Source organism: Oncorhynchus mykiss, chromosome 11 (genome assembly GCF_057628025.1).
Source record: "Oncorhynchus mykiss isolate SJ-2025 chromosome 11, ASM5762802v1, whole genome shotgun sequence".
Taxonomy (NCBI): Eukaryota; Metazoa; Chordata; class Actinopteri; order Salmoniformes; family Salmonidae; genus Oncorhynchus; species Oncorhynchus mykiss.
The window spans coordinates 76279193-76296475 of NC_143032.1; the positions used below are offsets into that span (position 1 = coordinate 76279193).

Below are 17283 nucleotides of genomic sequence, written 5' to 3' on the forward strand. Positions count from 1 at the left end.
GCTGGAGCTAGTAACACAAGACATTCTACTGCCCTGCTGGAGCTAGTAACACAAGACATTCTACTGCCCTGCTGGAGCTAGTAACACAAGACATTCTACTGCCCTGCTGGAGCTAGTAACACAAGACATTCTACTGCCCTGCTGGAGCTAGTAACACAAGACATTCTACTGCCCTGCTGGAGCTAGTAACACAATACATTCTACTGCCCTGTTGGAGCTAGTAACACAAGACATTCTACTGCCCTGCTGGAGCTAGTAACACAAGACATTCTACTGCCCTGCTGGAGCTAGTAACACAAGACATTCTACTGCCCTGCTGGAGCTAGTAACACAAGACATTCTACTGCCCTGCTGGAGCTAGTAACACAAGACATTCTACTGCCCTGCTGGAGCTAGTAACACAAGACATTCTACTGCCCTGCTGGAGATAGTAACACAAGACATTCTACTGCCCTGCTGGAGCTAGTAACACAAGACATTCTACTGCCCTGCTGGAGCTAGTAACACAAGACATTCTACTGCCCTGCTGGAGCTAGTAACACAAGACATTCTACTGCCCTGCTGGAGCTAGTAACACAAGACATTCTACTGCCCTGTTGGAGCTAGTAACACAAGACATTCTACTGCCCTGTTGGAGCTAGTAACACAAGACATTCTACTGCCCTGCTGGAGCTAGTAACACAAGACATTCTACTGCCCTGCTGGAGCTAGTAACACAAGACATTCTACTGCCCTGCTGGAGCTAGTAACACAAGACATTCTACTGCCCTGCTGGAGCTAGTAACACAAGACATTCTACTGCCCTGCTGGAGCTAGTAACACAAGACATTCTACTGCCCTGCTGGAGTTAGTAACACAAGACATTCTACTGCCCTGCTGGAGCTAGTAACACAAGACATTCTACTGCCCTGCTGGAGCTAGTAACACAAGACATTCTACTGCCCTGCTGGAGCTAGTAACACAAGACATTCTACTGCCCTGCTGGAGCTAGTAACACAAGACATTCTACTGCCCTGCTGGAGCTAGTAACACAAGACATTCTACTGCCCTGCTGGAGCTAGTAACACAAGACATTCTACTGCCCTGCTGGAGCTAGTAACACAAGACATTCTACTGCCCTGTTGGAGCTAGTAACACAAGACATTCTACTGCCCTGTTGGAGCTAGTAACACAAGACATTCTACTGCCCTGCTGGAGCTAGTAACACAAGACATTCTACTGCCCTGCTGGAGCTAGTAACACAAGACATTCTACTGCCCTGCTGGAGCTAGTAACACAAGACATTCTACTGCCCTGCTGGAGCTAGTAACACAAGACATTCTACTGCCCTGCTGGAGCTAGTAACACAAGACATTCTACTGCCCTGCTGGAGTTAGTAACACAAGACATTCTACTGCCCTGCTGGAGCTAGTAACACAAGACATTCTACTGCCCTGCTGGAGCTAGTAACACAAGACATTCTACTGCCCTGCTGGAGCTAGTAACACAAGACATTCTACTGCCCTGCTGGAGCTAGTAACACAAGACATTCTACTGCCCTGCTGGAGCTAGTAACACAAGACATTCTACTGCCCTGCTGGAGCTAGTAACACAATACATTCTACTGCCCTGTTGGAGCTAGTAACACAAGACATTCTACTGCCCTGCTGGAGCTAGTAACACAAGACATTCTACTGCCCTGCTGGAGCTAGTAACACAAGACATTCTACTGCCCTGCTGGAGCTAGTAACACAAGACATTCTACTGCCCTGCTGGAGCTAGTAACACAAGACATTCTACTGCCCTGCTGGAGCTAGTAACACAAGACATTCTACTGCCCTGCTGGAGATAGTAACACAAGACATTCTACTGCCCTGCTGGAGTTAGTAACACAAGACATTCTACTGCCCTGCTGGAGCTAGTAACACAAGACATTCTACTGCCCTGCTGGAGCTAGTAACACAAGACATTCTACTGCCCTGCTGGAGCTAGTAACACAAGACATTCTACTGCCCTGTTGGAGCTAGTAACACAAGACATTCTACTGCCCTGTTGGAGCTAGTAACACAAGACATTCTACTGCCCTGCTGGAGCTAGTAACACAAGACATTCTACTGCCCTGCTGGAGCTAGTAACACAAGACATTCTACTGCCCTGCTGGAGCTAGTAACACAAGACATTCTACTGCCCTGCTGGAGCTAGTAACACAAGACATTCTACTGCCCTGCTGGAGCTAGTAACACAACACATTCTACTGCCCTGCTGGAGCTAGTAACACAAGACATTCTACTGCCCTGCTGGAGCTAGTAACACAAGACATTCTACTGCCCTGCTGGAGCTAGTAACACAAGACATTCTACTGCCCTGCTGGAGCTAGTAACACAAGACATTCTACTGCCCTGCTGGAGCTAGTAACACAATACATTCTACTGCCCTGTTGGAGCTAGTAACACAAGACATTCTACTGCCCTGCTGGAGCTAGTAACACAAGACATTCTACTGCCCTGCTGGAGCTAGTAACACAAGACATTCTACTGCCCTGCTGGAGCTAGTAACACAAGACATTCTACTGCCCTGCTGGAGCTAGTAACACAAGACATTCTACTGCCCTGCTGGAGCTAGTAACACAAGACATTCTACTGCCCTGCTGGAGCTAGTAACACAAGACATTCTACTGCCCTGTTGGAGCTAGTAACACAATACATTCTACTGCCCTGTTGGAGCTAGTAACACAAGACATTCTACTGCCCTGTTGGAGCTAGTAACACAATACATTCTACTGCCCTGCTGGAGCTAGTAACACGAGACATTCTACTGCCCTGTTGGAGCTAATAACACGAGACATTCTAGTGCCCTGTTGGAGCTAGTAACACAAGACATTCTACTGCCCTGCTGGAGCTAGTAACACAAGACATTCTACTGCCCTGCTGGAGCTAGTAACACAAGACATTCTACTGCCCTGCTGGAGCTAGTAACACAAGACATTCTACTGCCCTGCTGGAGCTAGTAACACAAGACATTCTACTGCCCTGCTGGAGCTAGTAACACAAGACATTCTACTGCCCTGCTGGAGCTAGTAAGACAAGACATTCTACTGCCCTGCTGGAGCTAGTAAGACAAGACATTCTACTGCCCTGCTGGAGCTAGTAACACAAGACATTCTACTGCCCTGCTGGAGCTAGTAACACAAGACATTCTACTGCCCTGCTGGAGCTAGTAACACAAGACATTCTACTGCCCTGCTGGAGCTAGTAACACAAGACATTCTACTGCCCTGCTGGAGCTAGTAACACAAGACATTCTACTGCCCTGCTGGAGCTAGTAACACAAGACATTCTACTGCCCTGCTGGAGCTAGTAACACAAGACATTCTACTGCCCTGCTGGAGCTAGTAACACAAGACATTCTACTGCCCTGCTGGAGCTAGTAACACAAGACATTCTACTGCCCTGCTGGAGCTAGTAACACAAGACATTCTACTGCCCTGCTGGAGCTAGTAACACAAGACATTCTACTGCCCTGCTGGAGCTAGTAACACAAGACATTCTACTGCCCTGCTGGAGCTAGTAACACAAGACATTCTACTGCCCTGCTGGAGCTAGTAACACAATACATTCTACTTCCCTGCTGGAGCTAGTAACACAAGACATTCTACTGCCCTGTTGGAGCTAGTAACACAATACATTCTACTGCCCTGTTGGAGCTAGTAACACAATACATTCTACTGCCCTGCTGGAGCTAGTAACACAAGACATTCTACTGCTCTGTTGGAGCTAGTAACACAAGACATTATACTGCCCTGTTGGAGCTAGTAACACAAGACATTCTACTGCCCTGCTGGAGCTAGTAACACAAGACATTCTACTGCCCTGCTGGAGCTAGTAACACAAGACATTCTACTGCCCTGCTGGAGCTAGTAACACCAGACATTCTACTGCCCTGCTGGAGCTAGTAACACAAGACATTCTACTGCCCTGCTGGAGCTAGTAACACAAGACATTCTACTGCCCTGCTGGAGCTAGTAACACAAGACATTCTACTGCCCTGCTGGAGCTAGTAACACAAGACATTCTACTGCCCTGCTGGAGCTAGTAACACAAGACATTCTACTGCCCTGCTGGAGCTAGTAACACAAGACATTCTACTGCCCTGCTGGAGCTAGTAACACAAGACATTCTACTGCCCTGCTGGAGCTAGTAACACAAGACATTCTACTGCCCTGCTGGAGCTAGTAACACAAGACATTCTACTGCCCTGCTGGAGCTAGTAACACAAGACATTCTACTGCCCTGCTGGAGCTAGTAACACAAGACATTCTACTGCCCTGCTGGAGCTAGTAACACAATACATTCTACTTCCCTGCTGGAGCTAGTAACACAAGACATTCTACTGCCCTGTTGGAGCTAGTAACACAATACATTCTACTGCCCTGTTGGAGCTAGTAACACAATACATTCTACTGCCCTGCTGGAGCTAGTAACACAAGACATTCTACTGCTCTGTTGGAGCTAGTAACACAAGACATTATACTGCCCTGTTGGAGCTAGTAACACAAGACATTCTACTGCCCTGTTGGAGCTAGTAACACAAGACATTCTACTGCCCTGTTGGAGCTAGTAACACAAGACATTCTACTGCCCTGTTGGAGCTAGTAACACAAGACATTCTACTGCCCTGCTGGAGCTAGTAACACAAGACATTCTACTGCCCTGTTGGAGCTAGTAACACAATACATTCTACTGCCCTGTTGGAGCTAGTAACACAATACATTCTACTGCCCTGCTGGAGCTAGTAACACAAGACATTCTACTGCTCTGTTGGAGCTAGTAACACAAGACATTATACTGCCCTGTTGGAGCTAGTAACACAAGACATTCTACTGCCCTGTTGGAGCTAGTAACACAAGACATTCTACTGCCCTGTTGGAGCTAGTAACACAAGACATTCTACTGCCCTGTTGGAGCTAGTAACACAAGACATTCTACTGCCCTGCTGGAGCTAGTAACACAAGACATTCTACTGCCCTGTTGGAGCTAGTAACACAAGACATTATACTGCCCTGTTGGAGCTAGTAACACAAGACATTCTACTGCCCTGCTGGAGCTAGTAACATAAGACATTCTACTGCCCTGCTGGAGCTAGTAACACAAGACATTCTACTGCCCTGCTGGAGCTAGTAACACAAGACATTCTACTGCCCTGCTGGAGCTAGTAACACAAGACATTCTACTGCCCTGCTGGAGCTAGTAACACAAGACATTCTACTGCCCTGCTGGAGCTAGTAACACAAGACATTCTACTGCCCTGCTGGAGCTAGTAACACAAGACATTCTACTGCCCTGCTGGAGCTAGTAACACAAGACATTCTACTGCCCTGCTGGAGCTAGTAACACAAGACATTCTACTGCCCTGTTGGAGCTAGTAACACAAGACATTCTACTGCCCTGTTGGAGCTAGTAACACAAGACATTCTACTGCCCTGCTGGAGCTAGTAACACAAGACATTCTACTGCCCTGTTGGAGCTAGTAACACAAGACATTATACTGCCCTGTTGGAGCTAGTAACACAAGACATTCTACTGCCCTGCTGGAGCTAGTAACATAAGACATTCTACTGCCCTGCTGGAGCTAGTAACACAAGACATTCTACTGCCCTGCTGGAGCTAGTAACACAAGACATTCTACTGCCCTGCTGGAGCTAGTAACACAAGACATTCTACTGCCCTGCTGGAGCTAGTAAGACAAGACATTCTACTGCCCTGCTGGAGCTAGTAACACAAGACATTCTACTGCCCTGCTGGAGCTAGTAACACAACACATTCTACTGCCCTGCTGGAGCTAGTAACACAAGACATTCTACTGCCCTGCGGAGCTAGTAACACAAGACATTCTACTGCCCTGCTGGAGCTAGTAACACAAGACATTCTACTGCCCTGCTGGAGCTAGTAACACAAGACATTCTACTGCCCTGCTGGAGCTAGTAACACAAGACATTCTACTGCCCTGTTGGAGCTAGTAACACAAGACATTCTACTGCCCTGTTGGAGCTAGTAACACAAGACATTCTACTGCCCTGCTGGAGCTAGTAACACAAGACATTCTACTGCCCTGCTGGAGCTAGTAACACAAGACATTCTACTGCCCTGCTGGAGCTAGTAACACAAGACATTATATTGCCCTGCTGGAGCTAGTAACACAAGACATTCTACTGCCCTGTTGGAGCTAGTAACACAAGACATTCTACTGCCCTGCTGGAGCTAGTAACACAAGACATTCTACTGCCCTGCTGGAGCTAGTAACACAAGACATTCTACTGCCCTGCTGGAGCTAGTAACACAAGACATTCTACTGCCCTGCTGGAGCTAGTAACACAAGACATTCTACTGCCCTGCTGGAGCTAGTAACACAAGACATTCTACTGCCCTGTTGGAGCTAGTAACACAATACATTCTACTGCCCTGCTGGAGCTAGTAACACAAGACATTCTACTGCCCTGTTGGAGCTAGTAACACAATACATTCTACTGCCCTGTTGGAGCTAGTAACACAATACATTCTACTGCCCTGCTGGAGCTAGTAACACAAGACATTCTACTGCTCTGTTGGAGCTAGTAACACAAGACATTATACTGCCCTGTTGGAGCTAGTAACACAAGACATTCTCCTGCCCTGTTGGAGCTAGTAACACAAGACATTCTACTGCCCTGTTGGAGCTAGTAACACAAGACATTCTACTGCCCTGTTGGAGCTAGTAACACAAGACATTCTACTGCCCTGCTGGAGCTAGTAACACAAGACATTCTACTGCCCTGTTGGAGCTAGTAACACAAGACATTCTACTGCCCTGTTGGAGCTAGTAACACAAGACATTCTACTGCCCTGCTGGAGCTAGTAACACAAGACATTCTACTGCCCTGCTGGAGCTAGTAACACAAGACATTCTACTGCCCTGCTGGAGCTAGTAACACAAGACATTCTACTGCCCTGCTGGAGCTAGTAACACAAGACATTCTACTGCCCTGCTGGAGCTAGTAACACAAGACATTCTACTGCCCTGCTGGAGCTAGTAACACAAGACATTCTACTGCCCTGCTGGAGCTAGTAACACAAGACATTCTACTGCCCTGCTGGAGCTAGTAACACAAGACATTCTACTGCCCTGCTGGAGCTAGTAACACAAGACATTCTACTGCCCTGTTGGAGCTAGTAACACAAGACATTCTACTGCCCTGTTGGAGCTAGTAACACAAGACATTCTACTGCCCTGCTGGAGCTAGTAACACAAGACATTCTACTGCCCTGTTGGAGCTAGTAACACAAGACATTCTACTGCCCTGTTGGAGCTAGTAACACAAGACATTCTACTGCCCTGTTGGAGCTAGTAAGACAACACATTCTACTGCCCGGTTGGAGCTAGTAAGACAAGACATTCTACTGCCCTGTTTGGATCTAGTAACACAAGACATTCTACTGCCCTGCTGGAGCTAGTAAGACAAGACATTCTACTGCCCTGTTGGAACTAGTAACACAAGACATTCTACTGCCCTGTTGGAGCTAGTAACACAAGACATTCTACTGCCCTGTTGGAGCTAGTAACACAAGACATTCTACTGCCCTGTTGGAGCTAGTAACACAAGACATTCTACTGCCCTGTTGGAGCTAGTAACACAAGACATTCTACTGCCCTGCTGGAGCTAGTAACACAAGACATTCTACTGCCCTGTTGGAGCTAGTAACACAAGACATTCTACTGCCCTGTTGGAGCTAGTAACACAAGACATTCTACTGCCCTGCTGGAGCTAGTAACACAAGACATTCTACTGCCCTGCTGGAGCTAGTAACACAAGACATTCTACTGCCCTGCTGGAGCTAGTAACACAAGACATTCTACTGCCCTGCTGGAGCTAGTAACACAAGACATTCTACTGCCCTGCTGGAGCTAGTAACACAAGACATACTACTGCCCTGCTGGAGCTAGTAACACAAGACATTCTACTGCCCTGCTGGAGCTAGTAACACAAGACATTCTACTGCCCTGTTGGAGCTAGTAACACAAGACATTCTACTCTGTATACGCGACCAATAAACTTTGATTTGATTTGATTTACCTGGTATTCGAAAGATGGCGTGAGGCGATAGTTGAGCATCTCCTGGTGGAACACCGGGGTGATGCTTCCAGACATGGGGGGTACAATCCAGACCCAGTCCCCTGGGCAGCCCCCCCGCACCCTGATCTCATTCTCCATGTGCTTCATAAAGGACTCTGTGGCAGAGTGGTGATCCACTATAGTTACCTTAGATGACTGAGAACAGATAACAGGAATCAAATCATGAAGGGGAATTCATTTAATTCATTCAGTTCATTTACCTTAGTTATTTCAGGATTATATTTAGTTTATCAAGGTGTAAATTAAATCTCTCTCAAGCACCCATAATTACAAATAATTTAAACACATTTCTGACTTCATAAAAATACATGTTTCATATATAAAGCGTAATACTAGTTTGTCTACAGCAAGGACCATCCTAGAAAATCATTCAATATAGTATCAAAATCATGGGCATTAATATGGAGTTGTTTCCCCCCCCCCCCCCTTTGCTGCCATAGCAGCCTCCACTCTTCTGGGAAGGCTTTCAACTAGATGTTGGAACATTGCTGCAGGGACTTGCTTCCATCCAGACACAAGAGCATTAGTGAGGTTGGGCACTGTTGTTGGGCGATTAAGCCTGGCTCGCAGTTGGCGTTCCAATTAATCCCAAAGGTGTTCTATGGAGTTGAGGTCAGAACTCAGGCCAGTCAAGTTCTTCCACACTGATCTCAACAAATAATGTCTGTATGGATCTTGCTTTGTCATGCTGAAACAGGAAACGGCCTTCTCCAAACTGATGCCACAAAGTTGGAAGCGCATAATTATCTATAATGGCATTGTATACTGTAGCGTTACAGCACTTACAGTTGACCGGGGCAGCTCTAGCAGGGCAGAAATTTGACAAACTGACTTGTGGAAAGGTGGCATCCTATGACGGTGTCACTGAGCTCTTCAATAAGGCCATTCCACTGCCAATGTTTGTCTATGGAGATCGCATGGCTGTGCGCTCGATTTCATACACCTGTCAGCAATGGGTGTGGCTGAAATAGCCGAATCCACTAATTTGAAGGCGTGTCCACATACTTTTGTATATATAGTGTATGAAATGCAAGCCCTGTAAATAATCAATTCCAGCACCCCAGTAACCTTTAGATATTTACATGGCCAGCAGATAAACCCACACCTGGAAACTGTAGAGGACTGCTATGTTGATCTCCACCAGTGCCTTGTCCTTCCATAGAGAAGAAGTCTTCCTGGTGTCCAGGGCCATCAGATTGGCCACTTCCTATTGGACAGTAACATACCATGCTTTAATAACAATACCTGTTGTGTATAAAGATACATTGAAGATAAACAATCAGGGTAACATTTTATTCTTCTTATCTTATTGCTAATATATTACCTGCTACATATGAGATAAATATTTCTCTTTATCATTCAAGTAACCTTGTTGTGATAAGAATAATTGTCAGCTAAGTGCTGTTGTTCATAAAGCTACATAGGTGGCAGGTAGCCTAGTGGTTAAGAGCATTGGACCAGTAACCCGAGCTGACTAGGTGAAAAATCTGTGGATGTGCAAGGTACTTAAATCAGTGGTTCCCAAACTGAGGGGTTGGCAAACTGTCCTGTGAGTGACAAACTGTCCTGTGAGTGACAGAGTGACAGGTGATTGGTTGCAGTCAGTATAAAACCACAGGTGATTGGTTGCAGTCAGTATAAAACCACAGGTGATTGGTTGCAGTCAGTATAAAATGGCCGAAATACATAATGGAGACATTTTAGAACAATAAAAAACAACCGTTTTAGAAGTGCCTTTTGTTCTGCATTAAAATAAGAAAATGTCACATAAAGTCTATCATAACAATTTTGTTCATGGATAAAGCTGCATTTAGCAGCAGGGCGCATGATGCTTGAGATGGGAATACAAGATGAGGGGAAATGACTGAGAAAACAACTAAAGTGACTTTCTAAGCATGGGAACTCTGAAAACATAACAACACATCATCACCTTAATGGCTATGCTAATACATTAGCTGAATGAAATCAGCACAACCAGAGACATACTTATTATATCTACAGCCTCTAAGCTTGACATGTTCTAGACATCATGATACTACTGTTTGTGACATAAAACACATTCATCATTAATTCATCACCATAGCTACAGCAAAAAATATCCTCTTCATCCGACCAGCAATACAGATGTAGGATCTTAATTTGATCACCCTGTTGCAGGAGATTTTAAACATGTAGTGTATTTAAGGTTTTAAAAGACTTCTGAAGTTTGTAATTTACACTGACATTTCAGACTTGATTTTCCCTTACGAAAAATGTATCAACCCCTACAAAAATGTCCAATAATTATAATCCACATAATAATTCACATTTCCTGTTGCTGCAGGATAATTTTCCTTCTGTAGAAAAGACTGTCTCAAATTTAGATTCTACATCATCAAAAAAGATGTTTCTATTTGTTTAAACATCAAAATAGACTGTTTTCCTGGAAACAGCAAGTCAAATTCAAATCAAATCTTAAATATGTGTATTCAACCAATAATATTTTATTTGATTTGATTTTGACTTGCTGTTTTCAGGAAAACTATAAAAAAATGTATGCTTAAAAAAATAGAAAACATCTATTTTGATGTGATTTGGAAACCCATGAATGTTGAGAATTTAAGTGAAGAATGTTAGCCTGTATGCATGTGGTCATGAGAGCAGACTCATCTGCCACACTGGTAGAATATGGGCCAAAACAACAAATACAGACATAATGGTTTTATCAGAAACTTGGCCAAAGAAATCTGTGTCAAATAACTAGATTGTTATTGATGGGTACACCGTTTTTAGAACGGATCGGATGAGTAAAGGAGGAGGGGTTGCAATTTAAGTGAAATCCGAGTTTAACGCCTCTGAAATTCTCTCGATTACCAAAGTCAAACATTTTAAATTGCTTGCAGTTAAAGTGAACGTATATAAGGACTCCCACATCACTGTAGTCGGCTGCTACAGACCGCCCTCGGCTGCTACAGACCGCCCTCGGCTGCTACAGACCGCCCTCGGCTTCGGGAGACGCACTAAACTCTCTTTCTGATGTCCTGCACAAGTTAAATGACTCTGAATTCATTATTTTAGGAGATTTGAACTGGGACATGCTTACATCTGTTTCGGACTCTTTACAAGAACTGTGTGACTCTGAATCTTGCTCAATTAATTAATGTGCCTACAAGACCGAATCCCAGAGCACCTAACAAATCAACGCCATTGGACATTATGCTAACGAATACCCCTCACAAATACACATCGACTGGGATATTCTGTAATGATGTCAGTGATCACTGTGGAATTGCTTGTGTTAGAAATACAAAAATGACCAAAGCCAAACCCCGTTATATTTTTAAAATACATTTTAGACAGTTTGATTAAGGGTTCTTACATTATCTGTACCGTAATATTGACAGAGTAAGTCTGATTCCCGATGTTGACACTGTCTGGGACTATTTTATAGGAAATTTGTGTTGATTTGTGATAAGCATGCCCTTGTGAAGAAATGTAGACTCAAGTGGAAGGGACAATCCCTGGTTTTCAGATAACTTGGCAGAATTAATTAGAAAGAGAAATATCTCTTGGGCTCAAGCTAGACATACAAATGCTCCTGTTGACTAGGACTCTAATGTAAACTCTGTTACAGTCAACTATGCTATAGGCCCTCATGTGAACCATTTTATTGTTGAGTCTGTTTCTTATACTGAGGTCTGTAAAGCACTAAAGGCAATAGACACTAAAAAGTCTGCAGGTCCAGACAACCTGGACCCCTACCTCTTAAAGATAGCAGCTGGTATTATTACTGAACCTGTGGCTCACATTTTCAACTTGAGTCTCTTGACCAATTCCATACCCAGCATTTGGAAATCAGCTTCTGTCCTCCCACTGCTAAAGGTTGGAGATCCCTCAGATGCTAATAACTATCGTCCTATCTCTAAACTCCCTATCCTGGCCAAAGTATATGAATCCCTAGTGATCTCACAGTTAAAAAACGTCTTAATTGAAAATAACATACTGAGCGGGGTTCAGTCTGGCTTTAGATCGGGGCACAGCACCACAACTGCAGCTATGGCAGTGGTAAATTACATCATAAATGCACTTGATAAAAAGCAACACTGTGCTGCTCTGTTTGTGGGTTTATCAAAGGCCTTTGATTCAGTTGACCATGAATTGTTGCTAGCTAGACTCAGAAACATTGGTCTCAGTGAAGGGACAGTAAATTGCTTTAGGAACTACCTTTCTGACAGAACACAATGTGTATATACTGACAATCAAAAGTCTAGCTATCTTGAGATTAATAGAGGTGTGCCCCAGGGTTCCATTTTAGCTCCTGTGTTGTTCTCAATTTGTAGTAATGGGATGCAACCAGCAAAGTTACATCTCTATGCAGATGACAAAGTAATATATTCATGTGCTCCTTCTCTGGTTCAGGCTGTTGAAGAGCTCCAGACTGCTTTTCAGACACTCCCTCCCTTTATGGTCTCAAACTGGTCTTGAATGTAAAAAAAAAACTAAATTCATGACCTTTACCAGAGCTAGAACTCTGCCAGAGAACGTTAGCATTGGCTTATCCATTGAAAAAGTGTCATCCTATAAATACCTAGATATTTGGTTGGATGACAAGTTGTCCTTTAAAGTTCATGTGGATAATCTTGTGACAAAGCTTACATTGAAATTGGGTTTTTATTTTCGTAATAAGGCTTACTTCCATCTTATGGCTAGAAAGAAGCTTGTTCAGGCCACTTTTCTCTCTGTAATTGATTATGGTGTCTTGTATATGCATGCAACCTCCTCTGTCTTACAGACTGGACCCTGTTAATCATGCATCCTTGTGCTTTATTACAAATGCCAAGTCACTCACCCACCATTGCACATTGTACCAAATGGTAGGTTGGACTTCACTTTATATGCGTAAAACTTCCTCTTGACCTCACTTTATATCATTTTGGGTAAACTCCCTCTTTACCTCTGTAGTTCGGTCTCCTTCACCACCAGCAGTTACCGTACCCGGTCTGCTAGGTGGTTGCTACTTAAAGTCCCCAGGACATTCATAGTATTATGCAAGACTGCCTTCTCTTCTTGTGCAACAGAGGCATGGAATAGTCTACAATCCATGCTTCATCTAGATATGTTAGTGCCACTGAATGGATTTAAAATATTGACGGGAGACTCTGTTAGGGAGGAGTGAAAAATGCTTTTTTTTTAGGCTGGATCATGTTGTTGTATTCTATTGTTGTATGTTTTCATTCTGTAATGTACTGATTGTTGCTGCCTTTTTGGCCAGGTCTCCCTTGAAAAAGAGACTCTGGGTCTCAATGGGCTTTTCCTGGTTAAGGTTAAATAAAATAAAATAAAGTATTACAGGCGTATAGTATAAAAAAAACACACCAGATTATGGTAAAGCATATGATAGATTCTAGTGAATATCCTAGTAAAAGATTATAGTAATGCATATGATAGATTCTAGTGAATATCCTAGTAAAAGATTATAGTAATGCATATGATAGATTCTAGTGAATATCCTAGTAAAAGATTATAGTAATGCATATGATAGATTCTAGTGAATATCCTAGTAAAAGATTATAGTAATGCATATGATAGATTCTAGTGAATATCCTAGTAAAAGATTATAGTAATGCATATGATAGATTCTAGTGAATATCCTAGTAAAAGATTATAGTAATGCATATGATAGATTCTAGTGAATATCCTAGTAAAAGATTATAGTAATGCCTATGATAGATTCTAGTAAATATCCTAGTAAAATATTATAGTAATGCATATGATAGATTCTAGTAAATATCCTAGTAAAATATTATGGTAAAACATCCACTCACAACTATTGTGTGAATTCCCATTACAAACCCCACACATAACATAGGTAACATCCCTTTATACCTCATGGTAAAATTAGAATATGTCCAAATAGTGCATTTAACCATTGCAGCTGTCACAGAGGTCCCTGGCGCATATCTCCGTGCCCATGTAACTGCCACCGAAGGGGTGCTTATAAACGTTTAGAAATGCATATGAATGCTTTATAAGTGATCTTAAAACCTCCAGGATGTTGTAGCGAGAGCTGTCACAGAAGTCCCTGACGCCGATCTCTGTGCCCATGTACCAGCCACTGAAGGGACAAGCAGTGAATTCCAGCCCCCCCACCTCTAGCAGCATGCTAGATACAGCAGGCAGACTGTACCACTTCAGATTCAGGTCCTTGAACCAATCATACCTGCAAGGACGGGGGAGCAAAGACATTGATTCAAATTATTAGCATTCAAGGTATGGAGGAAAGATGGAGAATGTGACTTATAACTTGACTTGTTGATTCAAATGAATAAGCTAGCATTCAAGGTATATAGAGATGGTTGAGAGGATATATTATACATAGCTTGAACTGTAGCTGACTGCTGCTGTTGTTTACATTCTGAATACATGTAAAAGCACACTTTCTTATCTTGGTGAAAAGCCATTGGAAGAGACTAGTGACAAGTTTATATTCTGACATTGACATTTGTATAGTACGTCATGGAAAGAAAATACAGTTTGTAGGTAAAGAAGTTAAGGATTTCTCCAAGAGATGTTAGATGTTAGAATTCTTCTGTGATAACATATCTGCCCACTGTGATGACATATCTGCCCACTGTGATGACATATCTGCCCACTGTGATGACACATCTGCCCACTGTGATGACATATCTGCCCACTGTGATGACATATCTGCCCACTGTGATGACATATCTGCTCACTGTGATGACATATCTGCCCACTGTGATGACACATCTGCCCACTGTGATGACATATCTGCCCACTGTGATGACACATCTGCTCACTGTGATGACATATCTGCCCACTGTGATGACACATCTGCCCACTGTGATGACACATCTGCTCACTGTGATGACATATCTGCCCACTGTGATGACACATCTGCTCACTGTGATGACATATCTGCCCACTGTGATGACATATCTGCCCACTGTGATGACAAATCTGCCCATTGCGATGACATATCTACCCCCTGTGATGACATATCTGCCCACTGTGAAGGTATATCTCCTCACTGTGATGACATATCTGCCCACTGTGATAACAAATCTGCCCACTGTGATGACATATCTGCCCACTGTGATAACAAATCTGCCCACTGTGATGGTATATCTGTGCTGTGCTGACCAATCTCGTCACTGTGATGGCATATCTGCCCACTGTGATGACAAATCTGCCCACTATGATGACAAATCTCGTCACTGTGATGACATATCTGCCCACTGGGATGATATATCTGCCCACTGTGAAGGTATATCTTCTCACTGTGATGACATATCTGCCCACTGTGATGACAAATCTGCCCACTGTGATGACATATCTGCCCACTGTGATAACAAATCTGCCCACTGTGATAACAAATCTGCCCACTGTGAAGGTATATCTGCCCACTGTGCTGACCAATCTCGTCACTGTGATGGCATATATGCCCACTGTGATGACAAATCTGCCCACTGTGATGACAAATCTGCCCACTGTGATGTGTGTTGTCTCATTCACTTGGGATGTGTGTTTTGTGTGTGTGTTCGGTGGGGGGGGGGGGGGTGCATGTGGCATGTGTGTGTCTTGTCTCACTCACTTGGGGTGTGTGATCTGCACCTCTAGAATGAGGTCTTGAGGTATCTCAAACAGCTCTGGGTCGTTTCCGTTGGACTGCAGCAGGAGAGGCAGCACGTCGAAACGGCCCTTGGGAGGCTTCCAGCCCTGCTGGATACAGATCTACAGACCCAAACCAACACATTTCATTACATTTTAACATGGATTCACTCAAGTAGACTCATAAATCCTGTTTAGTGGTTTCCACTCCAGAATCTGTTTTGTCAGAGTTTTAGCCTTGCTCAGAGACATGCTATATAAAGACATTGAACACTTCCAGGTTTTGTTATCGACTTCCGGACTTGTCTCCATGCTGTTGTGCTGTTTATTGCTGTTTGTTGTGCTTTTTGTTGTGTTGTTTGTTGTGCTGTTGTTTTGCTATTTGTTGTGCTGTTTTATGGTTGCTGTTTGTTGTACTGTTTGTTGTTATGTTTGTTATGCTGTTTGTTGCGCTGTTTGTTGTGCTGTTTGTTGTGCTGTTTGTTGTGCTGTTTGTTGTGCTGTTTGTTGTGCTGTTTGTTGTGCTGTTTGTTGTGCTGTTTGTTGTGCTGTTTTGTTGTTGCTGTTTGTTGCCATTTGTTGTGCTGTTTGTTGTGCTGTTTGTTGTTATATTTGTTGTGCTGTTTGTTGTGCTGTTTGTTGTTATATTTGTTGTGCTGTTTGTTGTGCTGTTTGTTGCCATTTGTTGTGCTGTTTGTTGTGCTGTTTGTTGTGCTGTTTGTTGTTATATTTGTTGTGCTGTTTGTTGTGCTGTTTGTTGTTATATTTGTTGTTGCTGTTTGTTGTGCTGTTTGTTGTGCTGTTTGTTGTTATATTTGTTGTGCTGTTTGTTGTGCTGTTTGTTGTTATGTTTGTTGTGCTGTTTGTTGTGCTGTTTGTTGTTATGTTTGTTGTGCTGTTTGTTGTGCTATTTGTTGCCATTTGTTGTGCTGTTTGTTGTGCTGTTTTGTTGTTGCTGTTTGTTGTTATATTTGTTGTGCTGTTTGTTGTGCTGTTTGTTGTTGCTGTTTGTTGTTATATTTGTTGTGCTGTTTGTTGTGCTGTATGTTGTGCTGTTTGTTGCCATTTGTTGTGCTGTTTGTTGTTGCTGTTTGTTGTTATATTTGTTGTGCTGTTTGTTGTGCTATTTGTTGCCATTTGTTGTGCTGTTTGTTGTGCTGTTTGTTGTGCTGTTTGTTGTGCTGTTTGTTGTGCTGTTTGTTGTGCTGTTTGTTGTGCTGTTTGTTGTGCTGTTTGTTGTGCTGTTTGTTGTGCTGTTTGTTGTTATATTTGTTGTGCTGTTTGTTGTGCTGTTTGTTGTGCTATTTGTTGCCATTTGTTGTGCTGTTTGTTGTGCTGTTTGTTGTTATATTTGTTGTGCTGTTTGTTGTGCTATTTGTTGCCATTTGTTGTGCTGTTTGTTGTTATATTTGTTGTGCTGTTTGTTGTGCTATTTGTTGCCATTTGTTGTGCTGTTTGTTGTGCTGTTTTGTTGTTGCTGTTTGTTGTGCTGTTTGTTGCCATTTGTTATGCTGTTTGTTGTGCTG

At 43.3% G+C, this 17283-nt stretch overlaps 1 protein-coding gene across 5 annotated transcripts in view; it reads right to left on the minus strand.

Moving 5' to 3' along the window:
* LOC110535113 (nitric oxide synthase 1) overlaps positions 1 to 17283 on the minus strand; it is a 94875-nt gene that overhangs the window by 34400 nt on the left and 43192 nt on the right. For all 5 annotated transcript variants that reach the window (XM_090191137.1, XM_090191136.1, XM_090191140.1 and 2 more), the window contains 4 exons: positions 15741 to 15880; positions 14171 to 14345; positions 9252 to 9353; positions 8087 to 8281 (listed from right to left, as the gene is read on the minus strand). In XM_090191137.1, the coding sequence (XP_090047263.1) occupies positions 8087 to 8281; positions 9252 to 9353; positions 14171 to 14345; positions 15741 to 15880 (612 nt within the window). The remainder of the gene's footprint in view (positions 1 to 8086; positions 8282 to 9251; positions 9354 to 14170; positions 14346 to 15740; positions 15881 to 17283) is intronic.